At 43.7% G+C, this 27,238-nt stretch overlaps 1 protein-coding gene across 4 annotated transcripts in view; it reads left to right on the top strand.

Moving 5' to 3' along the window:
- Nucleotides 1-27,238, top strand: part of ASTN1 (astrotactin 1) — a 689,393-nt gene that overhangs the window by 638,846 nt on the left and 23,309 nt on the right. For all 4 annotated transcript variants that reach the window (XM_063939709.1, XM_063939708.1, XM_063939711.1 and 1 more), the window contains 4 exons: nt 16,002-16,135; nt 20,103-20,254; nt 25,700-25,835; nt 26,388-26,488. In XM_063939709.1, the coding sequence (XP_063795779.1) occupies nt 16,002-16,135; nt 20,103-20,254; nt 25,700-25,835; nt 26,388-26,488 (523 nt within the window). The remainder of the gene's footprint in view (nt 1-16,001; nt 16,136-20,102; nt 20,255-25,699; nt 25,836-26,387; nt 26,489-27,238) is intronic.

The raw sequence follows: 27,238 nt of genomic DNA, 5'->3' as shown, positions 1-27,238 counted from the left end.
GTGAGCTTGGTTACAAGAGGAAGGGATTTACTGGTCAGTGGACTGCTTCCGCTGTCGCCCAAAGTTTTTGAACTTGTCACTGACTTATGATGAATGCGCTGCAGGTGACGTATAAGGGAGGATGTTCCGAGGTGGTTAACGTCCTTACCCCTACTTATTACAGCTTGACAAAGGCAACACACGGCTTGACAAATGTTGTCCGCATTTCTGTTGAAATACTTCCACACCGAAGAGCTGATTTTTTTGGTATTTTCACCAGGCATGTCAATGGCCATATTCCTCCCACGGACAACAGGTGTCTCCCCGGGTGCCTGACTTAAACAAACCACCTCACCATCAGAATCCTCCTGGTCAATTTCCTCCCCAGCGCCAGCAACACCCATATCCTCCTCATCCTGGTGTACTTCAACACTGACATCTTCAATCTGACTATCAGGAACTGGACTGCGGGTGCTCCTTCCAGCACTTGCAGTGGGCGTGCAAATGGTGGAAGGCGCATGCTCTTCACGTCCAGTGTTGGGAAGGTCAGGCATCGCAACCGACACAATTGGACTCTCCTTGTGGATTTGTGATTTCGAAGAACGCACAGTTCTTTGCTGTGCTTTTGCCAGCTTAAGTCTTTTCATTTTTCTAGCGAGAGGCTGAGTGCTTCCATCCTCATGTGAAGCTGAACCACTAGCCATGAACATAGGCCAGGGCCTCAGCCGTTCCTTGCCACTCCGTGTGGTAAATGGTATATTGGCAAGTTTACGCTTCTCCTCCGACGATTTTATTTTAGATTTTTGAGTCCTTTTTTTACTGATATTTGGTGTTTTGGATTTTACATGCTCTGTACTATGACATTGGGCATCGGCCTTGGCAGACGACGTTGATGGCATTTCATCGTCTCGGCCATGACTAGTGGCAGCAGCTTCAGCACGAGGTGGAAGTGGATCTTGATCTTTCCCTATTTTTGGAACCTCAACATTTTTGTTCTCCATATTTTAATAGGCACAACTAAAAGGCACCTCAGGTAAACAATGGAGATGGATGGATACTAGTATACTTATGGATGACGAGCGACTGCCGACACAGAGGTAGCTACAGCCGTGGACTACCGTACTGCGTCTGCTAGTATAGACTGGATGATAATGATATAAAAAAAATATATATATCACTTCTGCAGGACAGGTATATATTGTATAATGACGGACCTGCTGGACACTGTCAGCACTGCAGACTCCTAAACTACTAGTATGAAGAAGATAGAAAAAAAAAAAAACCACCACAAGTAGGTATACAATTATGGACGAGCGACTGCCAGTGCCGACACAGAGGTAGCTACAGCCGTGGACTACCGTACTGCGTCTGCTAGTATAGACTGGATGATAATGATATAAAAAATATATATATATCACTACTGCAGGACAGGTATATATTATATAATGACGGACCTGCTGGACACTGTCAGCACTGCAGACTCCTAAACTACTAGTATGAAGAAGATAGGGAAAAAAAAACCACCACAGGTAGGTATACAATTATGGACGAGCGACTGCTGACACAGAGGTAGCTACAGCTGTGGACTACCGTACTGCGTCTGCTAGTATAGACTGGATGATAACGATATAAAAAATATATATATATCACTACTGCAGGACAGGTATATATTGTATAATGACGGACCTGCTGGACACTGTCAGCACTGCAGACTCCTAAACTACTAGTATGAAGAAGATAGAAAAAAAAAAAACCACCACAGGTAGGTATACAATTATGGACGAGCGACTGCCGACACAGAGGTAGCTACAGCCGTGGACTACCGTACTGCGTCTGCTAGTATAGACTGGATGATAATGATATAAAAAATATATATATATCACTACTGCAGGACAGGTATATATTGTATAATGACGGACCTGCTGGACACTGTCAGCACTGCAGACTCCTAAACTACTAGTATGAAGAAGATAGAAAAAAAAAAACCACCACAGGTAGGTATACAATTATGGACGAGCGACTGCCGACACAGAGGTAGCTACAGCCGTGGACTACCGTACTGCGTCTGCTAGTATAGACTGGATGATAATGATATAAAAAATATATATATATCACTACTGCAGGACAGGTATATATTATATAATGACGGACTTGCTGGACACTGTCAGCACTGCAGACTCCTAAACTACTAGTATGAAGAAGATAGAAATATAATGAATGACGGACCTGCTGGACACTGTCAGCAGAATGCGTTTATAGAATAAAAAGAAAAAAACACCACAAGAGTGTTTAACTTTTTCAGGCAGACAATATACTGGTGGTCACTGCTGGTCAGTCACACTGGCACTCTGGCAGCAAAAGTGTGCACTGTTAAATATGTACTCCTGCTATAACTGCTCCCCAGTCTCCCCCACAATTAAGCTGTGTGAGCAGTGAGCACTACTCAGCACAGTCAGATATACATAGATGATATTATCATGCAGCACACTGAGGCTGAGCACAGATATGGTATGTGACTGTGTATCATTTTTTTTCAGGCAGAGAACGGATTATATTAAATAATAAATAAAACTGGTGGTCACTAGTATAACTATCAGCAAAACTCTGCACTCTCTGAGTACTCCTAATGCTCCAGTAAATCAAGTGTCTCACTCTCTATCTAAACGGAGAGGACGCCAGCCACGTCCTCTCCCTATCAATCAATGGGGCAGTACGGATGGTGTAATGGTTAGCATTACTGCCTCACAGCACTGAGGTCATGGGTTCGATTCCCACCATGGCCCTAACTGTGGGGAGTTTGTATATTCTCCCCGTACTTGCGTGGGTTTCCTCCGGGTACTCCGGTTTCCTCCCACAATCCAAAAATATACTGGTAGGTTAATTGGCTCCCAACAAAATTAACCCTAGCATGAATGTGTGTGCGTGTACATGTGATAGGGAATATAGATTGTAAGCTCCACTGGGGCAGGGACTGGTGTGAATGACCGAATATTCTCTGTAAAGCGCTGCGGAATTTGTGTGCGCTATATAAATAACTGGTAATAAATAAATAAATAATAAATAAATCTCAATGCACGTGTGAAAATGGCGGCGACGCGCGGCTCCTTATATAGAATCCGAGTCTCGCGATAGAATACGAGCCTCGCGAGACTCCGACAGCGGGATGATGACGTTCGGGCACGCTCGGGTTAGCCGAGCAAGGCGGGAAGATCCGAGTCTGCCTCGGACCCGTGTAAAAAGCGTGAAGTTCGGGGGGGTTCGGTTTCCGAGAAACCGAACCCGCTCATCACTAGTTCTATGTTGATATGTTTCTCTGTGTGTAGCCACGGTCTATCGAGAATTTAAACCTCTAATGGTGGATGTTTCTTTTAAACATAGGAATAACATAATAACAATCAATAACTGAAATAAAGACCCAGATAAATAGTTATGGCAAAAAAGTGGTAACACATTATAAAAATATAAACTTTGACATGTGGTGTCGAGGAATCGCCGTGTGGGTCATCTGGAGTTCTTAAATTTTTAGCCTATCCAGGATAAGTGGATTGGGTATGGATGACCACCCCCCAAGGGGTGGCGAGCTGAAATGCGTGAAAAGTAGAGATGTGCACTTGAAATTTTTCGGGTTTTGTGTTTTGGTTTTGGGTTCGGTTCCGCGGCCGTGTTTTGGGTTCGACCGCGTTTTGGCAAAACCTCACCGAATTTTTTTTGTCGGATTCGGGTGTGTTTTGGATTCGGGTGTTTTTTTCAAAAAACACTAAAAAACAGCTTAAATCATAGAATTTGGGGGTCATTTTGATCCCAAAGTATTATTAACCTCAAAAACCATAATTTCCACTCATTTTCAGTCTATTCTGAACACCTCACACCTCACAATATTATTTTTAGTCCTAAAATTTGCACCGAGGTCGCTGGATGACTAAGCTAAGCGACCCTAGTGGCCGACACAAACACCTGGCCCATCTAGGAGTGGCACTGCAGTGTCACGCAGGATGGCCCTTCCAAAAAACACTCCCCAAACAGCACATGACGCAAAGAAAAAAAGAGGCGCAATGAGGTAGCTGTGTGAGTAAGATAAGCGACCCTAGTGGCCGACACAAACACCTGGCCCATCTAGGAGTGGCACTGCAGTGTCACGCAGGATGGCCCTTCCAAAAAACACTCCCCAAACAGCACATGACACAAAGAAAAAAAGAGGCGCAATGAGGTAGCTGTGTGAGTAAGATAAGCGACCCTAGTGGCCGACACAAACACCTGGCCCATCTAGGAGTGGCACTGCAGTGTCACGCAGGATGGCCCTTCCAAAAAACACTCCCCAAACAGCACATGACGCAAAGAAAAAAAGAGGCGCAATGAGGTAGCTGTGTGAGTAAGATAAGCGACCCTAGTGGCCGACACAAACACCTGGCCCATCTTGGAGTGGCACTGCAGTGTCACGCAGGATGGCCCTTCCAAAAAACACTCCCCAAACAGCACATGACACAAAGAAAAAAAGAGGCGCAATGAGGTAGCTGTGTGAGTAAGATAAGCGACCCTAGTGGCCGACACAAACACCTGGCCCATCTAGGAGTGGCACTGCAGTGTCACGCAGGATGGCCCTTCCAAAAAACACTCCCCAAACAGCACATGACGCAAAGAAAAAAAGAGGCGCAATGAGGTAGCTGTGTGAGTAAGATAAGCGACCCTAGTGGCCGACACAAACACCTGGCCCATCTAGGAGTGGCACTGCAGTGTCACGCAGGATGGCCCTTCCAAAAAACACTCCCCAAACAGCACATGACGCAAAGAAAAAAAGAGGCGCAATGAGGTAGCTGTGTGAGTAAGATAAGCGACCCTAGTGGCCGACACAAACACCTGGCCCATCTAGGAGTGGCACTGCAGTGTCACGCAGGATGGCCCTTCCAAAAAACACTCCCCAAACAGCACATGACGCAAAGAAAAAAAGAGGCGCAATGAGGTAGCTGTGTGAGTAAGATAAGCGACCCTAGTGGCCGACACAAACACCTGGCCCATCTAGGAGTGGCACTGCAGTGTCACGCAGGATGGCCCTTCCAAAAAACACTCCCCAAACAGCACATGACGCAAAGAAAAAAAGAGGCGCAATGAGGTAGCTGTGTGAGTAAGATAAGCGACCCTAGTGGCCGACACAAACACCTGGCCCATCTAGGAGTGGCACTGCAGTGTCACGCAGGATGGCCCTTCCAAAAAACACTCCCCAAACAGCACATGACGCAAAGAAAAAAAGAGGCGCAATGGGGTAGCTGTGTGAGTAAGATAAGCGACCCTAGTGGCCGACACAAACACCTGGCCCATCTAGGAGTGGCACTGCAGTGTCACGCAAGATGGCCCTTCCAAAAAACACTCCCCAAACAGCACATGACGCAAAGAAAAAAAGAGGCGCAATAAGGTAGCTGTGTGAGTAAGATAAGCGACCCTAGTGGCCGACACAAACACCTGGCCCATCTAGGAGTGGCACTGCAGTGTCACGCAGGATGGCCCTTCCAAAAAACACTCCCCAAACAGCACATGACGCAAAGAAAAAAAGAGGCGCAATGAGGTAGCTGTGTGAGTAAGATAAGCGACCCTAGTGGCCGACACAAACACCTGGCCCATCTAGGAGTGGCACTGCAGTGTCACGCAGGATGGCCCTTCCAAAAAACACTCCCCAAACAGCACATGGCGCAAAGAAAAAAAGAGGCGCAATGAGGTAGCTGTGTGAGTAAGATAAGCGACCCTAGTGGCCGACACAAACACCTGGCCCATCTAGGAGTGGCACTGCAGTGTCACGCAGGATGGCCCTTCCAAAAAACACTCCCCAAACAGCACATGACGCAAAGAAAAAAAGAGGCGCAATGAGGTAGCTGTGTGAGTAAGATAAGCGACCCTAGTGGCCGACACAAACACCTGGCCCATCTAGGAGTGGCACTGCAGTGTCACGCAGGATGGCCCTTCAAAAAAATACTCCCCAAACAGCACATGACGCAAAGAAAAATGAAAGAAAAAAGAGGTGCAAGATGGAATTGTCCTTGGGCCCTCCCACCCACCCTTATGTTGTATAAACAGGACATGCACACTTTAACCAACCCATCATTTCAGTGACAGGGTCTGCCACACGACTGTGACTGAAATGACGGGTTGGTTTGGACCCCCACCAAAAAAGAAGCAATTAATCTCTCCTTGCACAAACTGGCTCTACAGAGGCAAGATGTCCACCTCATCATCATCCTCCGATATATAACCGTGTACATCCCCCTCCTCACAGATTATCAATTCGTCCCTACTGGAATCCACCATCTCAGCTCCCTGTGTACTTTGTAGAGGCAATTGCTGCTGGTCAATGTCTCCACGGAGGAATTGATTATAATTCATTTTAATGAACATCATCTTCTCCACATTTTCTGGAAGTAACCTCGTACGCCGATTGCTGACAAGGTGAGCGGCGGCACTAAACACTCTTTCGGAGTACACACTTGTGGGAGGGCAACTTAGGTAGAATAAAGCCAGTTTGTGCAAGGGCCTCCAAATTGCCTCTTTTTCCTGCCAGTATAAGTACGGACTGTCTGACGTGCCTACTTGGATGCGGTCACTCATATAATCCTCCACCATTCTTTCAATGGGGAGAGAATCATATGCAGTGACAGTAGACGACATGTCCGTAATCGTTGTCAGGTCCTTCAGTCCGGACCAGATGTCAGCATCAGCAGTCGCTCCAGACTGCCCTGCATCACCGCCAGCGGGTGGGCTCGGAATTCTGAGCCTTTTCCTCGCACCCCCAGTTGCGGGAGAATGTGAAGGAGGAGATGTTGACAGGTCGCGTTCCGCTTGACTTGACAATTTTCTCACCAGCAGGTCTTTGAACCCCAGCAGACTTGTGTGTGCCGGAAAGAGAGATCCAAGGTAGGTTTTAAATCTAGGATCGAGCACGGTGGCCAAAATGTAGTGCTCTGATTTCAACAGATTGACCACCCGTGAATCCTTGTTAAGCGAATTAAGGGCTCCATCCACAAGTCCCACATGCCTAGCGGAATCGCTCTGTGTTAGCTCCTCCTTCAATGTCTCCAGCTTCTTCTGCAAAAGCCTGATGAGGGGAATGACCTGACTCAGGCTGGCAGTGTCTGAACTGACTTCACGTGTGGCAAGTTCAAAAGGTTGCAGAACCTTGCACAACGTTGAAATCATTCTTCACTGCGCTTGAGACAGGTGCATTCCACCTCCTATATCGTGCTCAATTGTATAGGCTTGAATGGCCTTTTGCTGCTCCTCCAACCTCTGAAGCATATATAGGGTTGAATTCCACCTCGTTACCACTTCTTGCTTCAGATGATGGCAGGGCAGGTTCAGGCATTTTTGGTGGTGCTCCAGTCTTCTGTACGTGGTGCCTGTACGCCGAAAGTGTCCCGCAATTCTTCTGGCCACCGACAGCATCTCTTGCACGCCCCTCTCGTTTTTTTAATAATTCTGCACCACCAAATTCAAGGTATGTGCAAAACATGGGACGTGCTGGAATTTGCCCATATTTAATGCACACACAATATTGCTGGCGTTGTCCGATGCCACAAATCCACAGGAGAGTCCAATTGGGGTAAGCCATTCCGCGATGATCTTCCTCAGTTGCCGTAAGAGGTTTTCAGCTGTGTGCGTATTCTGGAAACCGGTGATACAAAGCGTAGCCTGCCTAGGAAAGAGTTGGCGTTTGCGAGATGCTGCTACTGGTGCCGCCGCTGCTGTTCTTGCGGCGGGAGTCCATACATCTACCCAGTGGGCTGTCACAGTCATATAGTCCTGACCCTGCCCTGCTCCACTTGTCCACATGTCCGTGGTTAAGTGGACATTGGGTACAACTGCATTTTTTAGGACACTGGTGAGTCTTTTTCTGACGTCCGTGTACATTCTCGGTATCGCCTGCCTAGAGAAGTGGAACCTAGATGGTATTTGGTAACGGGGGCACACTACCTCAAGAAATTGTCTAGTTCCCTGTGAACTAACGGCGGATACCGGACGCACGTCTAACACCAACATAGTTGTCAAGGCCTCAGTTATCCGCTTTGCAACAGGATGACTGCTGTGATATTTCATCTTCCTCGCAAAGGACTGTTGGACAGTCAATTGCTTGGTGGAAGTAGTAAAAGTGGGCTTACGACTTCCCCCTCTGGGATGACCATCGACTCCCAGCAGCAACAACAGCAGCGCCAGCAACAGTAGGCGTTACACGCAAGGATGCATCGGAGGAATCCCAGGCAGGAGAGGACTCGTCAGAATTGCCAATGACATGGCCTGCAGGACTATTGGCATTCCTGGGGAAGGAGGAAATTGACACTGAGGGAGTTGGTGGGGTGGTTTGCGTGAGCTTGGTTACAAGAGGAAGGGATTTACTGGTCAGTGGACTGCTTCCGCTGTCGCCCAAAGTTTTTGAACTTGTCACTGACTTATTATGAATGCGCTGCAGGTGACGTATAAGGGAGGATGTTCCGAGGTGGTTAACGTCCTTACCCCTACTTATTACAGCTTGACAAAGGCAACACACGGCTTGACAAATGTTGTCCGCATTTCTGTTGAAATACTTCCACACCGAAGAGCTGATTTTTTTGGTATTTTCACCAGGCATGTCAATGGCCATATTCCTCCCACGGACAACAGGTGTCTCCCTGGGTGCCTGACTTAAACAAACCACCTCACCATCAGAATCCTCCTTGTCAATTTCCTCCCCAGCGCCAGCAACACCCATATCCTCCTCATCCTGGTGTACTTCAACACTGACATCTTCAATCTGACTATCAGGAACTGGACTGCGGGTGCTCCTTCCAGCACTTGCAGGGGGCGTGCAAATGGTGGAAGGCGCATGCTCTTCACGTCCAGTGTTGGGAAGGTCAGGCATTGCAACCGACACAATTGGACTCTCCTTGTGGATTTGGGATTTCGAAGAACGCACAGTTCTTTGCTGTGCTTTTGCCAGCTTGAGTCTTTTCATTTTTCTAGCGAGAGGCTGAGTGCTTCCATCCTCATGTGAAGCTGAACCACTAGCCATGAACATAGGCCAGGGCCTCAGCCGTTCCTTGCCACTCCGTGTGGTAAATGGCATATTGGCAAGTTTACGCTTCTCCTCCGACAATTTTATTTAGATTTTTGAGTCCTTTTTTTACTGATATTTGGTGTTTTGGATTTTACATGCTCTGTACTATGACATTGGGCATCGGCCTTGGCAGACGACGTTGCTGGCATTTCATCATCTCGGCCATGACTAGTGGCAGCAGCTTCAGCACGAGGTGGAAGTCGATCTTGATCTTTCCCTATTTTTGGAACCTCAACATTTTTGTTCTCCATATTTTAATAGGCACAACTAAAAGGCACCTCAGGTAAACAATGGAGATGGATGGATACTAGTATACTTATGGATGACGAGCGACTGCCGACACAGAGGTAGCTACAGCCGTGGACTACCGTACTGTGTCTGCTGCTAATATAGACTGGATGATAATGAGATAAAATTAAAATATATATATATATATCACACTAGTACTGCAGCCGGACAGGTATATATTATGTAATGACGGACCTGCTGGACACTGTCTGTCAGACTCAGCACTGCAGACTCCTAAAGTAAGCTACTAGTATCAAGAAGATAGAAAAAAAAACCACGGGTAGGTGGTATACAATTATGGATGGACGAGCGACTGCCGACACAGAGGTAGCTACAGCCGTGGACTACCGTACTGTGTCTGCTGCTAATATAGACTGGATGATAATGAGATAAAATTAAAATATATATATATATATATCACACTAGTACTGCAGCCGGACAGGTATATATTATGTAATGACGGACCTGCTGGACACTGTCTGTCAGCACTGCAGACTCCTAAAGTAAGCTACTAGTATCAAGAAGATAGAAAGAAAAAAAACCACGGGTAGGTGGTATACAATTATGGATGGACGAGCGACTGCCGACACAGAGGTAGCTACAGCCGTGGACTACCGTACTGTGTCTGCTGCTAATATAGACTGGATGATAATGAGATAAAATTAAAATATATATATATATATCACACTAGTACTGCAGCCGGACAGGTATATATTATGTAATGACGGACCTGCTGGACACTGTCTGTCAGACTCAGCACTGCAGACTCCTAAAGTAAGCTACTAGTATCAAGAAGATAGAAAAAAAAAACCACGGGTAGGTGGTATACAATTATGGATGGACGAGCGACTGCCGACACAGAGGTAGCTACAGCCGTGGACTACCGTACTGTGTCTGCTTTTAATATAGACTGGATGATAATGAGATAAAATTAAAATATATATATATCACACTAGTACTGCAGCCGGACAGGTATATATTATGTAATGACGGACCTGCTGGACACTGTCTGCAGAATGCGTTTATAAAAACACCACACGACGAGTGTTTAACTTTTTCAGGCAGACAATCACAATATACTGGTGGTCAGCAGACAATCACAATACTGGTGGTCAGTGGTCACTGGTCAGTCACACTGGCAGTGGCACTCTGGCAGCAAAAGTGTGCACTGTACTTAAAATATGTACTCCTGCTATAACTGCTCCCCAGTCTCCCCCACAATTAAGCTGTGTGAGCAGTGAGCACTCAGCACAGTCAGATAATGATATACAGTATTACATATGATGCAGCACACTGGGCTGAGCACAGATATGGTATGTGACTGTGTCACACTGTGTATCGTTTTTTTTCAGGCAGAGAACGGATTAATTAAACTGGTGGTCACTGGTCACACTATCAGCAGCAAGTAGTACTCCTCCTAATAATATGCTCCCCAAAATTTGTGTCTCTCTCTAGTACTCTAGTCTAAACGGAGAGGACGCCAGCCACGTCCTCTCCCTATCAATCTCAATGCACGTGTGAAAATGGCGGCGACGCGCGGCTCCTTATATAGAATCCGAGTCTCGCGATAGAATACGAGCCTCGCGAGAATCCGACAGCGGGATGATGACGTTCGGGCGCGCTCGGGTTAACCGAGCAAGGCGGGAAGATCCGAGTCGCTCGGCCCCGTGTAAAAAAACCTGAAGTTCGGGCGGGTTCGGATTCCGAGGAACCGAACCCGCTCATCTCTAGTGAAAAGTGACCCGTTTGGACGCCCAAACGGGACTTTTCACGATCGCGCCCATGTCTTTAGTCTGGTTTAGCTGCTTTACGCGGCTAAACCCCGCTCTTATGGGTGCAATCAGTGTGAAAACGGGGGTCATTAGAATATCGCCCCGCGATCTCCAGTCACTTTAGACGGGAGATCGGGGGCGATAAAAGATTTGAATCCCGCCCTATATGTGATGTCAGTGTTCCATGTTGATGTGTTTATCTGTACTGGTCTATGCTGAAATATCCTTGCATTTGTAATTGCAGGATTTAGTACTGATTTATTTCCATACTAGTTACCAGCCCGTCAAAATGACGGAACAACATAACAATAATGTCAGCGCCAGCGGCTGTGCGTGACCGAATGAGGCAACACTAGAATTGCTCTGTCAGGTGCCACCTAGTAGCTGCTGGTGTGCAAAACACTTGAAATCCCCCCTTCGGAGGTGAGGAGCAGCGTTAGCCTTTTATTATATAGGATAGAGCTACAGGGTTCTATGTTGATATGTTTCTCTGTGTGTAGCCACGGTCTATCGAGAATTTAAACCTCTAATGGTGGATGTTTCTTTTAAACATAGGAATAACATAATAACAATCAATAACTGAAATAAAGACCCAGATAAATAGTTATGGCAAAAAAGTGGTAACACATTATAAAAATATAAATTTTGACATGTGGTATCGAGGAATCGCCGTGTGGGTCATCTGGAGTTCTTAAATTTTAAGCCTATCCAGGATAAGTGGATTGGGTATGGATTACCGCCGGTCACCATACCGATGTCGGGATCCCAAGGTTTAAATTGGCGTGATACCGAGATTTAGATTGTGCTCGCCACGCAGCGGGCTCGGTGGCTCACTGCGCTCACCACAGATTCTATTCCCACTCTATGGGTGTCGTGGACACCCATGAGTGGGAATAGTCCCTAGTAGTTGGCATGCCGACTGTCGGGCTTTGAAGTGCTCGGGATCCTGGCATCAATTATGTGACCGGTGGTCTCATGACCGCCGGTCACATAACTACATCCCGGATATGTGGGGCCTGCCTAACGTAGAAATTTGTCGCTACCTCCAGCTTACACATTTTCTTTCTTTAACTGCTGTCCGTGTGGCTGTCAAGCACACTCCTACCCCTTTTGAAGTCATACGTGTAAATCAACCCTATCCTCAACAGCTTTTATCTTCTTATTACATACTTCTAGTGGAGATCCTGTTTTCCTCTCTTGCAAAGTTTACAAAGGAGTGGGAAAGGGATTTGGGGATGCTGGTTAGGGAAAGAGATTGGCCATAGATCTTTCAGAACACATTGGCATGTTCCATAAGTTCTCTGTAGTAGAGACTCAATATAAAGTCCTATCCCAGTGGTAACAGTGTCTCAGCCCCTTGGCGAAAATGTACCAGGTGTTCTCAGCACTTACTGGAGGTGTGATGATAGGGACACCGTTACACATCTGGTGGGATTTTCACAAGCTTCGTCTTTTCTGGGAGGATGTAATAGCCACTTCAAACCTAGTTTTGCGGGAAGATTTACCCGCCACTCACAGCTTATGGCTTGTAAACCCTCCATCCTTGATCTGGTCATACCCCGCACATTGAGAGCCACTGGCAATGGGAGAGGGAGTAATGGGGGAACTGGAATGGCACTGAGAGCCGCTTTGGTGAGAAGATTGAGTTTGGAGGAAGCAGGGAGCTTGGAGGAGAGGCTAGAGAAGGAGTATGAGTGCTTGGTCCCAAAGTTAGTGTCTGTGGGTTCTAAATATCTAACACTGTGAAAACATTTAGTTTTTTTGCATTGTTGGTCATTTACAATGGGATAGCAGGTGCAAAATGCCAGTGTTGTATGTCTAGTAAAATTGTGCACCAGAATGAGGGCCAGGATTGTGCCTGAAATATTGTGTGTTGTATACATATGATATCCTGGCACACGGGATGCCAGCTGTCACTATACCAACAGCGGCATCCCATCTGCTGGAATCCCGGCAGCGAGTCCCCTCACGGGCTCACTGCGCTCGCCCCACATTGGGCCCGGTGGCTCGCTTCGCTCACCACAGGTTCTATTCCACTTGGTTGGTAGTGTGGACCAGGGACGTGCGGTGAGCTAAATGGCTCAGGAGGCACTGGCAAGCCCTAGAGACAGATTTACACGCAAAATATGAGCCTAAGTGTACATCTGGGCATTATACACAGGTGCAGCATTATAAACTCCTGGAAATCTGGTGAGTTTTGATTAGAGATGTGTGGAAAGGATACACAGGTGTTTTGGCTATAAAAATCATTAGAATAATGCAAAGAAGATATTTCATACAAATTATTTGTATTTTTCATATACTTTATACAGTCAAAACTCTGACACAAACGATAGTATGACAGGAAAGGCTCTACCTCACCTGCCTCACCCCACCGCAAGTCACTGGTGTGGACCCACACTATACACACTACACTGGGAATACCGGGCGGGTGTCAGGATTCTTATTGTCTGTAAAATAACGGCTGTTAGAATTCTGGCATCGGTCTCCTGAATGGTAGCCGGTATATTGACTGCATCCCGTTGTATTTGGGGTTTAGCATTAATAAATATGTGTATTTTTTTGCGCCGAGAACATTTGTTTTCCATATTTGACTTTTTCGAACATGTTTATACTGTTTGCACAGAACTTGGCTGGACAATGGGGGTCATTCCGAGTTGATCGAAGCTGAGCTAAATTTAGCATAGCTATGATCAAGAACACAGACATGCGGGGGGACGCCTAGCACAGGGCTAGTCCACCCTGCATTTCAGGCCACCACCCCCCCCCACCCCGCACAAGTACAAAAGCCATGCTTTTGTACTTGAAGAGTAACTCCTGCCCAACGACCACCTCTGTCTGTCAATCAGGCAGAGGCGATCGCTAGGCAGTGGCTGTCAGCCATGCGCAGAACTGATCTGATCGCTGCGCTGCGATAAACTGCAGCTAGCGATCAGGTCAGAATGACCCTCAGTGTGTGAATTTATTAATATTGGTCCCTTACTGTACATATACTTGGTTTGTGTACACAACCTGACAGATGTGCCACACTGAATTTTAAAGGCTCTTCAGAAAATGTTGGATCCAGCTTTAGCGAATAAAATGCCGACTTTGGTAGTTACATCATCTATGATGACTGTATCTAACAACTACACTACATCCTTCTGTGATGTTTCTTTAGATTGTGAGGGCACCATTCTGAATACTGGAGAACAATAACATTTTTAATAGAGCATTTTGCTGGCATTATTACAATATTAACCACATATTGTGAAAAGATACAGTACATGAACCCACTGTTTGAGAAATGACCTACTTGGTCGATGCAGTTTTTAGGGTGCAGTACCTGAAACTCTTTCAACACACCCAGTTGTATACAGATGGGTCTCATTGCATTAGTTCATAATCAGTGGAGTACAATAGGGTTTCAGTATTGGTACGTGTGTGTGTGTGTGTGTGTGTGTGTGTGTGTGTGTGTGTGTGTGTGTGTGTGTGTGTGTGTGTGTGTAGGCTGTCACTACCCCATGTGTGTGTGTAAGGTGGGACTGACCCCTGTGTGTGTTAACCTCTATGTGTGTGTGTTAGTGTATGTAGACTGGCACTGACCACTGGGTATGTGTGTGTAGGCTGGCACTGACTCCTGTGTACATGTGTGTGTAGGCTAACACTGGCCTGTGTATATGTGTGTGTGTGTGTGTGTGTGTGTGTGTGTGTGTGTGTGTGTGTGTAGGCTGGCACTGACGTGTGTGTGTGTGTGTGTGTGTGTGTGTGTGTGTGTGTGTGTGTGTGTAGGCTGTCACTGCCCCTGTGTGTGCGTAGGTTGGCAATGACCCCTGTGTGCCACTGCAGAACAGTCCTTTGAGCTACAATAGACATGCCCATAGGTGGAGCTAGACACGCCCTTTAGGCAGAGCATGACATTCCACCTCAGCGGCGTGCCGTGCCAACTCTCATATCAAATACAGATGGAGCCGCGCTCATCTATAGTGGCTCCATCACAAACATGCGCTACGGGAGTTCACTGAGACACTCCAATTACAGCAAATGGGGCGCATACGCATCATGGACGCGCGCGCAGCAAAGACACTGCAATAGGCGCGCCTAGGCGGGCGCGCCCCGGCACAGACGGAGCCACTATTAGCGTGGCTCCATCTATAGAATCTCCCTGAAGTTGGTTTCCAAAAGTAGTCAAGTATGGTTCTATGGTGACCTATCTGTAATTGTGAGGCTCTGTAATGATGTATATGTCTGCGTGTAAAGTTACGCCTCTATAGTCAGTTATCTGGCTATCTCATAGTAGTTCTCTATGGTGCCTTATCTGTGTGTAACTGTAGGACTGTATGGTATTTTATCTGTCAGTGTGTAACTAGGCCTCTATAATGACTTATCTGGCTATCTCATAGTAGGCCTTTATAGTTAACATCTGTGTGTATCTTTAGGGCTCTATGGTGACTTATCTGGCTATCTCATGGTAGTTCTCTATGGTGCCTTATCTGTGTGTAACTGTAGGACTGTATGGTGTTTTATCTGTCAGTGTGTAACTAGGCCTCTATAATGACTTATCTGGCTATCTCATTGTAGTTCTCTATGGTGACTTATCTGTGTGTAACTGTAGGACTGTATGGTGTTTTATCTGTCAGTGTGTAACTAGGCCTTTATAATGACTTATCTGGCTATCTCATAGTAGGCCTTTATAGTTAACATCTGTGTGTATATTTAGGGCTCTATGGTGACTTATCTGGCTATCTCATTGTAGTTCTCTGTGGTGACTTTATGATAGTTGTTTATTTGTACCTGCATGCTCTGTTGTTTGTGTGTCTACCTGTTACTGTGAGGTTCAGTGCTCAGCTGTCTGTCTGTCTTTCTGTTACTGCAGGGTTCTGTGCTCAGCTGTCTGTCTGTCTGTCTCTCAGTTGCTGCAGGAAGCGGTGCTCAGCTCTCTCTGGTGCTCTGGCCGCGGGGACGTAATTGAGGATTGGTGTCGCTGCGACTCTACTGCTTTTGGTGTGGATGGACTTCCAACCTGTGCCCCTCTACCTCAGCCTGTGTAAGGTTCCACATTTTCCATCATATCTGCCGCGTCATACTTTCTCATGCACTGTCTGTCCTGCATGAGACATGTTCATCTTCTGGGTCTTTTCTTTCCCTTATATTCATGCACGTATATACAGTAATTATCTCCTGCAGTCCTTTCACTACCTCTCTCAGCTTGCTGTCACCTGTAGTGCTGGCTCTCAGAGTTGTGACATGTCACAGATCCTGACTTCCTAACAGACTATTGTTTGTAGCTGTCTCATCTTTTATATGATCCAATAAAACATGTTTTATTGATAATTATGTTCCTACAGTTCTCTCTCTCTCATGTTCTGTTTCACACACCTCTGAGCTTTGTGGGATATGAACAATCATTTTCTTTTTATTAAGTTATGGATCACAGCCTACGAAACCTATTTTGTAAGCTGTATGTGACACTCAGTCCCCTCGCCGAATGAATGTTACATATTCTGTAATGCTCTTTATTTTACCTATGATCTCATCTGTGGTGTTGTATTACTGATTTATTTTGTGCAATTGGTTAGATAGATGGTAAGTTAATGAATAAATGAACTAAGTACATACATTATTCAATAATGTCATTTATAGAGCAGACATAGGCACTCTGATGTTCATCAGATGTTCATCAGTTGTGTCAGGGCATGCAGGGATATGTAGTTCCACAACAGCTGGACAGACATAGCTATCTTATAACTGCCCTACTAGTGGAATCAGGAACTCACAAACACACAAAAGGCACAGCCACAAAGTAGTTATTAATACTCTATACTGTATTTCCTACCCAGAAAACTAATGAACATTTTTGAATAGTAGCCTGTTCTAGAGTACCTGACATCATGAGTCATGACCCATTCTACATTTGAGAAGCTGTACTTTACCTTAGTCTTGTGCTGGATCTGTCGGAACAAGTTCTGAACTAGCAAAGATTTTTTTTATTTATATTTTAGAACCACACCGTGGATGAAGAACTTCGTAGCAGAACAGTATGCATGATACACTGGGAATAACAGCAAGTCTAGACAGTGGAAAACACTAGGAGAGAGGATAAAATGAAATACTGTACACATTTTAAGTCATATCAAAAGGAACACGACCTCTGTTTTATGGGGGATTGGATTTAGCCTACAAACATCCTGATTTACTTTGCAGGAGTTATACACATGCAGAAAAAAAGGAAAATGCAGAGTAATCAAATTAATTATAATAAACTATAAAATTATACATAGAGAATATAGTGTAAATAAGGTTCGTAGCACATGTTTGGCCAAAAATGAATGCCCAACTATCTGTACCATGTCAAAATAACCTCATCAGGCGTGTCCCTGGCATCCCTAATACTGACACTTTATTTAAATTCATCCAGGACTTACCCATAGTTTACCCCCGTACATCCACTTTCTTCTGTAATTGTGTATATATGTACTGTACACTTGAAGGTAAGACTCCTTCTGCCTGGGCTAGCAGCCCTCCCCTCTGCCCTTAGGTGATTTTAATTAGTATAGGTTTTTGCATTTTCTGTCTGCATGGGCACTATTATAGGTAAGTCCTGGATGAATTTATACAATATGATCATAAAATATTAGAAATGTTAGGGACCCGCCTGATGAGGTTCACCTTGGCATGATATGTGGTGGGCAGGGATTTTATTGGCCAAACATGTGCTAAATTGTAGCGTTTATTATATAATTGTTTTGTTTATCAATATCCTTAGTGCTTAGAGTGTGCACCTGTATTATCCATTTTTTCTGTGTGGCACTACAAGTCTTAGCATGGTAGCACCACTTATTATGTTTAAAATTAGGGTGTGCACTCCAGCCCCCCACCCCACGATTCGCCCCTTCCTGTCTAGGAGTTATACATATACCTGGTTTTAAATACCAACTACTGTAGCAGTAGACCAGGTGAGGTCTGCAGAATCTTTCTGCGCTGCAGAGAGCATCTCTGGAGCAGCTTGCCTTCTGACTTTCACACATAATGAGTCCATTAGTTTGCTCTTGACCACCTGCAACTTTTACTAAAAACATTGCTTCTTCTTTCTGTATTCCTTTGTATTCTTCACCAAGTGATTTATATAACCCTGGCAGAGTTGTTTATGTCTGTGGCACTTGGATATGATACAGCTCTCCTACCCATCAGAATTATGGCAGGGAAATGAAACAATGTATTTAGTAAAAGTTGAAGGATGGCATGGACTAGCCAATAAATTGACGTTTTCTGAAGATTGAAATCCACTTTATATAGTCTGACATCTTTCACCTTATCCAAAGTCAAGCTCTGCAAACACAGCTTCCAAAACACTTCGGGCATTAATAACTGTGTCCCAAAGTTATTTCGGTTATGGATCAATGGGTCGACCTGACTTAGGTCAAAAGTCAATAGGTCGACCACTATTGGTTGACACATGAAAAAGGTTGACACGTGAAAATGGTCGGTCACAGGAAATGTTGACACATAAAAAGGCTGACATTACATTTAATACTTTTTTTGGTGTATTTTTTGCGTAACATGACAAGGAACCCCAGTTAGTGCGCCGCGTCCCATTGCATGGCGTACATCACTGACCATGCTATTCCCAATCATAGGGCTTGATTCATTCCTGATCACTGCTGGGCATTTTCGTACAGCGGGCAATCAGGTCCTAACTGCTCATGTGTATGCACCGCAATGCGCACGCGTGACGGACAACAACAAAGGGTATCACCGGTCAGCGCCAGGATGGTGCGAAAAATCAGATCGCCCAAGCGTTCGCAAGGTGATTGACAGGAGGAAGCCGTTTGTGGTAAATTACCATTTTTTGGGAGTGTCAGGAAAAACGCAAGCGTGCCCAAGCGTTTTCAGGTAGGGTGTCTGACGGAGGAGTAAGTCCTGGGCTGCGCAGAGACTGCACACACTGGATTTTTGCAGCTTGGCGTACACATTGCACAGCGGATTTACACTCCCCCTGGAGTCGGCGACTATCTGAACGCAGGACAGCAAAGTTAGCAGCCAGCAATCAGGTTTGAATCACTCCCATAGTCCACGTGGATGGTAAAATATGAGAAAGGTAAAAATCTATTTAAAAAAAAAGTAATATTGACCTTTTCATGCGTCAACCTGTCCTGTGTCGACCATTTTAATGTTTTGACCTTTTGACAGTGTTGACCAATAGTGATCAACCTATTGACTGTTAACCGAATCAATGTCAACTACCATGACTGAGCTGAAATAATGACATAACATGAAATAATTGCAGTGTTCACAGTTAACTAACCAGGCACAGTGTGAGTGATTGGTAGACTTGCTCTGCGGAAATATCTGAATTGCTATATCCATACACAACGGCAGGGCTTATGATGTCATAACAGCTGAAATGTACCGTCCTAACAGGACCCTTTATTAAAAAGTCACAGAAGGGCATATAGAACCCGGTATATTCTAGTTTAATATAATATAGTGGTAAGCCAAGCAATAAGAATTGACTGCACATATTTCACTAACATTTACCAGCAGATGTCCACACCTGTACCGATGTTAGTAATCTTACTACTTAGCATCCGTCCTGCTGGATCTGATCCATTTGGACTTTGACCATTTACTTTGGATGTTCACACTGTACAGTGGTTAGCTTGTACCATCAAAATTGACATTTGTACCCAGCTTTAAATATTTCTTAGCCCAGGCAGAAGTGATAACGATGTAATTACAGTGTTTAGTGATATTTTCTTGCCGAAACATTTCTGTCACTTTTTAATGTCACTGGGAGGGGTTAGGATACCTTAAACCTTCAGGGCTAGTAATTTAGTCATTCAGGACAGTCGCTAAATAACAGTATTTGCAATGTGACCTTCTAGATGTATGGTGGGATCGAGGACAGAACTCACCAGTAAGAGCTTATGCCGTGTTTTCACTTACATTAGATGTGGATTGTTCATTTCTGTTCCTCCGGTCAGGCTGCAAGTCTCTCTGTCCCTTCCCCTCAGGCTTCACCTATCTATGCTGCAGGAACCGAGTAGTTCTCTCCTGGTGTTGGAGTGGCTGCATTCAGAATCCCCCATTGGTGCACGGATAGTGGACTATCTCATTAGCCAGGAGAAGGTTGCCGATAGATTGGATCATTCCAAAATGGAGACAGGTATCAATGCTCATTACAGGAACAGGAGTTTGTTCCCTCTCTCTCTCTCTCTCTCTCTCTCTCTCTCTCTCTCTCTCGCTCTCTTTCTCTGTGTGTGTGTGTGTATATATATATATATATATATATATATACAGTATATATATATATATATATTTATACTAGTTACATAACAGTAATTTCAGTGCCGCCAGCTGTGCGTACCCTTTAGAAACAACAATTGAATTGCTCCGTCGGGCACCATCTAGTGCAGGCATGTCCAAACTGCGGACCTCCAGCTGTTGTGAAACTACATATCCCAGCATGCCCTGACACAGTTTTGCTGTCAGAGAATGCTAAAGCTGTGTCAGAGCATGCTGGGATGTGTAGTTTCTGAACAGCTGGAGGGCTGCAGTTTGGACATGCCTGATCTAGTGGCTGTCTGTTCACAAAACACTTGCATTACCCTCATAGCAACGAGGAGTAGCTTTAGCCTATTACTAGGGATGTAGTTATGTGATCGGAACATCCCAACAGTAGGCATGCCAACTAACAGGGACTATTCAGGGAGTAGAACCTTTGGCCCGCAAGGGGCTTCCCCCCCTTCCCCCTTCCCCCGGCATTCTGGATAATGACCGCCACCCCCAACCCTTTTATTTTGTAGGAGATATATATATATATATATATATATATATATATATATAGACAGTTCCAGACCCGGCACTCCTAAGATACTTCAAGATAAACGCCCGGTGCCTTCAAGAGCAAAAGCAATTGCATGTATAGTTACGAATATAGCGGCACTCTCAGGTCTTCATTCAAGAAAAACAGGACATCACCCCGTCAAGCAACGTTTCGGTTTTATTCCAAAAAACCGTCTTCAGGCTTACATAACAATACACAAACAAAGTTCTTACCTATATAGCAGCATATCACCATGTCTAAATCGTGCCAGGTGTGCACAGCGTCCATTTCCGCCAAAGCGTCAATTTCCGCTGACATCACCTGGAACGCAAAACTAACACTGTGTATTAACCCTTCACCAAAAAATCAATTTCAAGGGACAAAGACATGGACACATATATCTCAAAAGTCAATAAACACATCAGTGCAGATTAACTAATTCATTATGACTATATACAAAGTCAGACATATAAAAATGCTTATGCAACTGTAATTGTTGTTTATAGTTGAAAACTAGAACATAAGTCATTACAACCAACTTTTAAAACAAAAAACTAGAGAAAGACAATGTTTCGTTTAATCCATGTGGGGCTATGGTATTTAAAAAATAGATCCACCTGGTTTCACAACGCAACAACGCTTTGTTACGATCACCCCCCCTGCGTCCTTCAGGGATGTGATCGATCATTTTGTACCTTAAGCTGGATAAATTATGACCCTTAGCTTTGAAGTGCTTGGCAACAGGTTGTTCCGAAACCCTGCCTTCTAGGGCTAATTTAATGGCACTCCTGTGTTGTGCCATCCTCTCTTTAAAGGTACACGAGGTTTTACCTACATAAAGAAGTCCACATGGACACTTTATGTAGTATACTACAAAACGAGTGGTACAAGTTAGACAGTGTGTTATTTTAATTGCTTTACCCGAATGCGGGTGATAACACGTATCACCTGTTTCCAAGTAAATACATGTTGTGCAGCCTAGGCATCTATAATTGCCAGGCTTTTTGCTCAAAAAATTACTGGATTGTGGAGATGAAAAATCTGAGATATCTGAATGAACAAGCATGTCACGCAGATTCCTACCCCTCCGATAACAAGGTAACAGCTTGGTATTGGATAAAGATTTTAAATCGGGGTCAGCTTGCAATATCGGCCAGATCCTTTTTGCCTTAGTGGTCAGCTTTTTGCTTGCAGTAGTAAATTTACTTACATATACCAATGCTTCTTGGTCACCCTTACTCTTACTTGTTGACTTACACTTGGGGGTAGCTAGTACCTTCATTTTAGCTTGTTGTAACAACTTATTTGGATAGCCCCGTTGTAAGAATCTCTGGATCATCAAATCCATTTGATTCAACTTATCTTGTTCATTGCTACAGATGCGATGCACTCTGAGCAATTGAGAATAAGGAAGTCCCCTTTTTAGGGGTTCTGGGTGAAAACTGGAAGCTAGTAAATAATTGTTACAATCTGTTGGTTTTCTGAAAATAGAGGTGATAAAGCCAGTAGTAGATCTATTAATACTGACGTCAAGGAAATGGATATTGTCTTTCTGAATGTTAAATGTAAATTTAATGTTAGGATCTCTCATATTAATCTCTGTCATCATTAGAACAAAGGACTCCCGAGTGCCAGTCCATAGTAAAAACACGTCGTCTATGTACCTAAGAAAAAACGGAATATACCTCTTGTATTCCTCTTTAGCAAAAAAAAGTTGTTTCTCAAGGTCAAACATAAATGCGTTCGCATACGCGGGGGCCACAGGGGACCCCATCGCGCAGCCAAGCACTTGCAGGTAATAACACTTATTAAATAAGAAATAATTGCGTGTGAGAACCAAGTTAAGAAGATCAATGAAAACATTAACGTCTGGTCCATGATATAATTGCGGATTATCCTCGATCAATTTTCTGACCGCAGGAACACCCCTATCATGTGGTATGTTGGTGTACAGACTGACGATGTCAGCTGTACATAACCAACATTCCCCAGATGGTACATTCACACTATTCAATTTCTCTAGAAATGAAAAAGTATCTTTTAAATATGTACTCTGATTTTGAATGACAGGTTGTAAATAATAATCTAGATATCTAGATACTTGATAAAATAACGAGTTGCGGGCAGCAATGATCGGGCGACCAGGTGGATGGGTCGCACTTTTATGAAGTTTTGGGATCAAATAAAAAACAGGTATGGCTGGTGTTTTATTCATTAAAGCTGCAACTGTATCAGAGTCAATCAGACCATCCCTGTCCGCACCCTGCAATACATAGCTTAAATCACTAATAAATTCATCAGTAGGGTCACGCATCAGTTTGATGTAAACATTAATATCAGATAATTGACGATCAGCTTCACTGATATAATCCTTCAGATCTTGAATCACTATCCCACCCCCCTTATCGGCGGGGCGGATAGTGATATCTTTGCGACCCGAAAGATTAGTCAGAGCTTTACGTTCAGAATAAGTTAAATTACCCTTAACTTTAACAGGATTAGAGGTCAATTTATCAATTTCATTATGCATGGTTCTGGTGTATGAACGAATAGCTGCATTGGAAGACATAGGATCAAAATGTGATTTTAAACGTATAGGGCAATCGCTAATAGAATCCTCTTTTGAGTCTTTATTAGAAAAGAACTCTTTCAATCGTAACTGTCTATTAAAGCGTGCCAAGTCCACCTTGCTCTCAAAACTTTGATGTTTAGTTGTAGGAATGAAACTCAGTCCTCGTTGAAGTACGCGTACTTCAATATCTGATAAAGGGACAGATGATAAATTATAAATCACTTCTTTGTTCTTCCCGTTTTTTTTGCACTCTCTTTCACACTGCCTTCCCCTTCTGGTTCGTCCTCTGGTAGGGCGTCCCTCTGTGCCCTGGTCTTTATCCCTAAAGGGACTTTTGCTTTGTTATATCTCCTACTAGTAGTTGGTTTGTCCGTGTCACTATGAGATGTCCCACTGGAAGCATCAGTCTCCAATGGGAATTGTCTGGGATTTCCACGAAATCTAGGACGATACGGCTTAGATCTATTAAATTGTGGGTTAGAAAAGTTGTATACTCGATTGTCCTCATAATCACGTGTAACAGCTGCAAATTTTTTAGTTTTGAATGCTATCAAATCATCTCGATATTTCTCCGACTGATTCTGTAGTTTTAACAGCCATCCATTATCCTTATCAGAGCTCAAACCTTCCAAACATGTTGCCTCTAAACATTTGATTTTTTCACGAACAATATTAAGCTCTCTGGTCGCCTCCTCAATTACGAGTAAGATCAAATCAAATGAGGCTTTGTTTAAAACAGCTGCCCACCTGCGGCAGAATTCAGCATTATTACGGCCAATTGTCGGTGCATTTTTTATACGGAAACCTCGTGGGATTTTCCGTTCCCGATAATAATCGGACAATGAAACGCCATGGAAATAAAAATCCGTTTCTTTTTTCTTTAATTTAAGCAACTGGAAAAAGTAGGATTCATTAGAATTCAGTCTAGAGGTGGTTAGCCAGTTTATCCTTAATTAAGATGCGCTCCGCATCTATGTCAGACAATGATAAAAGTTCACCTTGGGGATATGTTGCAACATGTAACCCCATGCCTTCATCTTTGCCACTTTCCATGATATACAACAAACGTGAAATAAAGTGCAGTCAAATTGTGCAGGTTAAAATCACTCCTTAATTCAGGAAAAATGTAAACATGCCACAAATTCTTGAGTGGGTGCCCTTGTCATTTAAGCATACTGCGATGCAAAATATAGACAGTTCCAGACCCGGCACTCCTAAGATACTTCAAGATAAACGCCCGGTGCCTTCAAGAGCAAAAGCAATTGCATGTATAGTTTTTTGTTTTAAAAGTTGGTTGTAATGACTTATGTTCTAGTTTTCAACTATAAACAACAATTACAGTTGCATAAGCATTTTTATATGTCTGACTTTGTATATAGTCATAATGAATTAGTTAATCTGCACTGATGTGTTTATTGACTTTTGAGATATATGTGTCCATGTCTTTGTCCCTTGAAATTGATTTTTTGGTGAAGGGTTAATACACAGTGTTAGTTTTGCGTTCCAGGTGATGTCAGCGGAAATTGACGCTTTGGCGGAAATGGACGCTGTGCACACCTGGCACGATTTAGACATGGTGATATGCTGCTATATAGGTAAGAACTTTGTTTGTGTATTGTTATGTAAGCCTGAAGACGGTTTTTTGGAATAAAACCGAAACGTTGCTTGACGGGGTGATGTCCTGTTTTTCTTGAATGAAGACCTGAGAGTGCCGCTATATTCGTAACTATATATATATATATATATAGATATATATATATAGATATAGAAATATTTATATATATATATATATATATATTATTATTTTTTATAGCAGTAGACAATCGGTGGTCCTAGGGCTTCATTGTGATGTGGAAGTAAAGCAAAAAAACAAAGCAAGTAACTTTGTATATGGAACAAATCATGTTGCAATCCCACTTAACCTGTTTCTGTTTATCAGTCTAGTTCCTAATAACTCGCAGGTATTAGGTTGTGAGAAGCATCAGAACAAAACTGATTTTAAAAATATTTCCCAATACGTTAAATTGCTACTACCATGAATTAGAATTAGTGGCATACACACACATATATATATATATATATATATATATATATATATATATATACTTCCTGATTGATTTATTATGTTATACATGCATAGATTTCATTTCCACCTGCATCCCCGTACTGTACCCATCTCTTCCCGCTTCCCTCTAACCCTTTCCGTAATACAGAGACAGTGCTGAGTTTTGTGGAAGATATCATCTCAGGAGCAAAAGCCCCATGTGTGATGCCAGCTCAAGTCCCCGACAAACATTCCTCGGTGATATCGATTGTGGTGCGCTGCCTGGAATCCGACACTTCCTACACGTGAGTCCGCCGCAGCATCCTAGGCTTACCTGATTACCAGGGATATAATGGAGGCAGACTCTGAAAGTTAAAGTGCTCTCATCTATTTTCATTTAAATTGACCATCTTTAACATTAGTAAAGTGAATCAGTGAAGTGAATTATTATGGAGCATTGTGGGAAAAAAGGTTAATAGATTTTGCTATTAATAGTCCCTGTATTATTTAACGGGTGACATACTGATGCCTTGGGACTTATGGGCCTGTTAATAACCCCGGATTGGTAAATTAATCTTTTCAGATTGCTCCCATTTAATCATCTTTGGTAACATCTATTCAAGTTGAGTTGTTAGTTTGGTCAAAGTATGATAAGCTTTGCAACCTGCCTTAGGGTTTGCTATTTATTTCAATTGGAGTCAGTAATATAATTTGCAGGCTGCATCACAGACTGTTCCAAAGCCCCCCCCCCCTCCCCCCATCCCTATATATTAACCCTTATTGCTCCTCCACATAGTTTTCCAGCATGTTCTGTGCAGTGATCAATGTAACTAGAGACTATCTCCTGACCTGACCAGGTTCACATTATGGGGAGTTGATAACACAGGCAGACGCTCAGAGCCAAGTCACGTGACCGTACGCATGCCCTGTCCAGAGGTGGATGATGTAAAGTCACAAGGTAAATGTTATTTTGTATACTATAACCTAGAAAATGTTATTCTAAGGGGGGAATTCAAATGTTTGAAAAGTCAGTTGGGTGTCTGTTTTTTCCTATCTAATAGGAAAAAACAGACGCCCAACTGACTTTTCAGACATTTGACTTTACCCCTAATTGTGTCATTGACCTTGATAAATATTGTTATGTTTGTGGATACGACTGTCTCTATAGAATCTTTTGCTTTAGAAATCAGTCTGTGTATGTATATGTAATTTTGAGGGCTCTGTATGTATATGTAATTTCTGGTGATCATTTTAAGCTATTGCTTTCGCTAATCATCAATAACAAATAGAGAAGGAATACTAGTATGTGTGGGTAACTTTATACAAGCTCTATCAATGTATATCAATCTGCCAATCAGAACATAGATCTTTTGTTCATATCTGTTTTGTACTGACAGTCTTGAGACTTTCTTTACTTACTTCTCCAAAGTAAGGTTGTCCGTAAAAGCACACACCATTTATGGTCAACAATTTTTTTAAGTTTGGCAAGAAATCATCGATGGTTGGTGCTCATACATGTGCAGACTGTTCCACGCATACACACTCTGCCATTGGACCTCCACCTTCGATGTGCAGCATTGTGCCTCTCTCATGACGAGGAAACCATGTACCATCATCCACAAACTATTGATAGTTGCTAACCGTGCATGGCCTGTGGCCAGTGGTGCAAGTAGAATTTTTTTGATACTGCTAGTAAAAATGGGCGTGG

This window comes from Pseudophryne corroboree, chromosome 9 (assembly GCF_028390025.1).
Source record: "Pseudophryne corroboree isolate aPseCor3 chromosome 9, aPseCor3.hap2, whole genome shotgun sequence".
In the NCBI taxonomy this organism is placed as follows: Eukaryota; Metazoa; Chordata; class Amphibia; order Anura; family Myobatrachidae; genus Pseudophryne; species Pseudophryne corroboree.
Note: the sequence above shows the minus strand (reverse complement) of the source record. Positions and strands in the feature narration are given on the sequence as shown.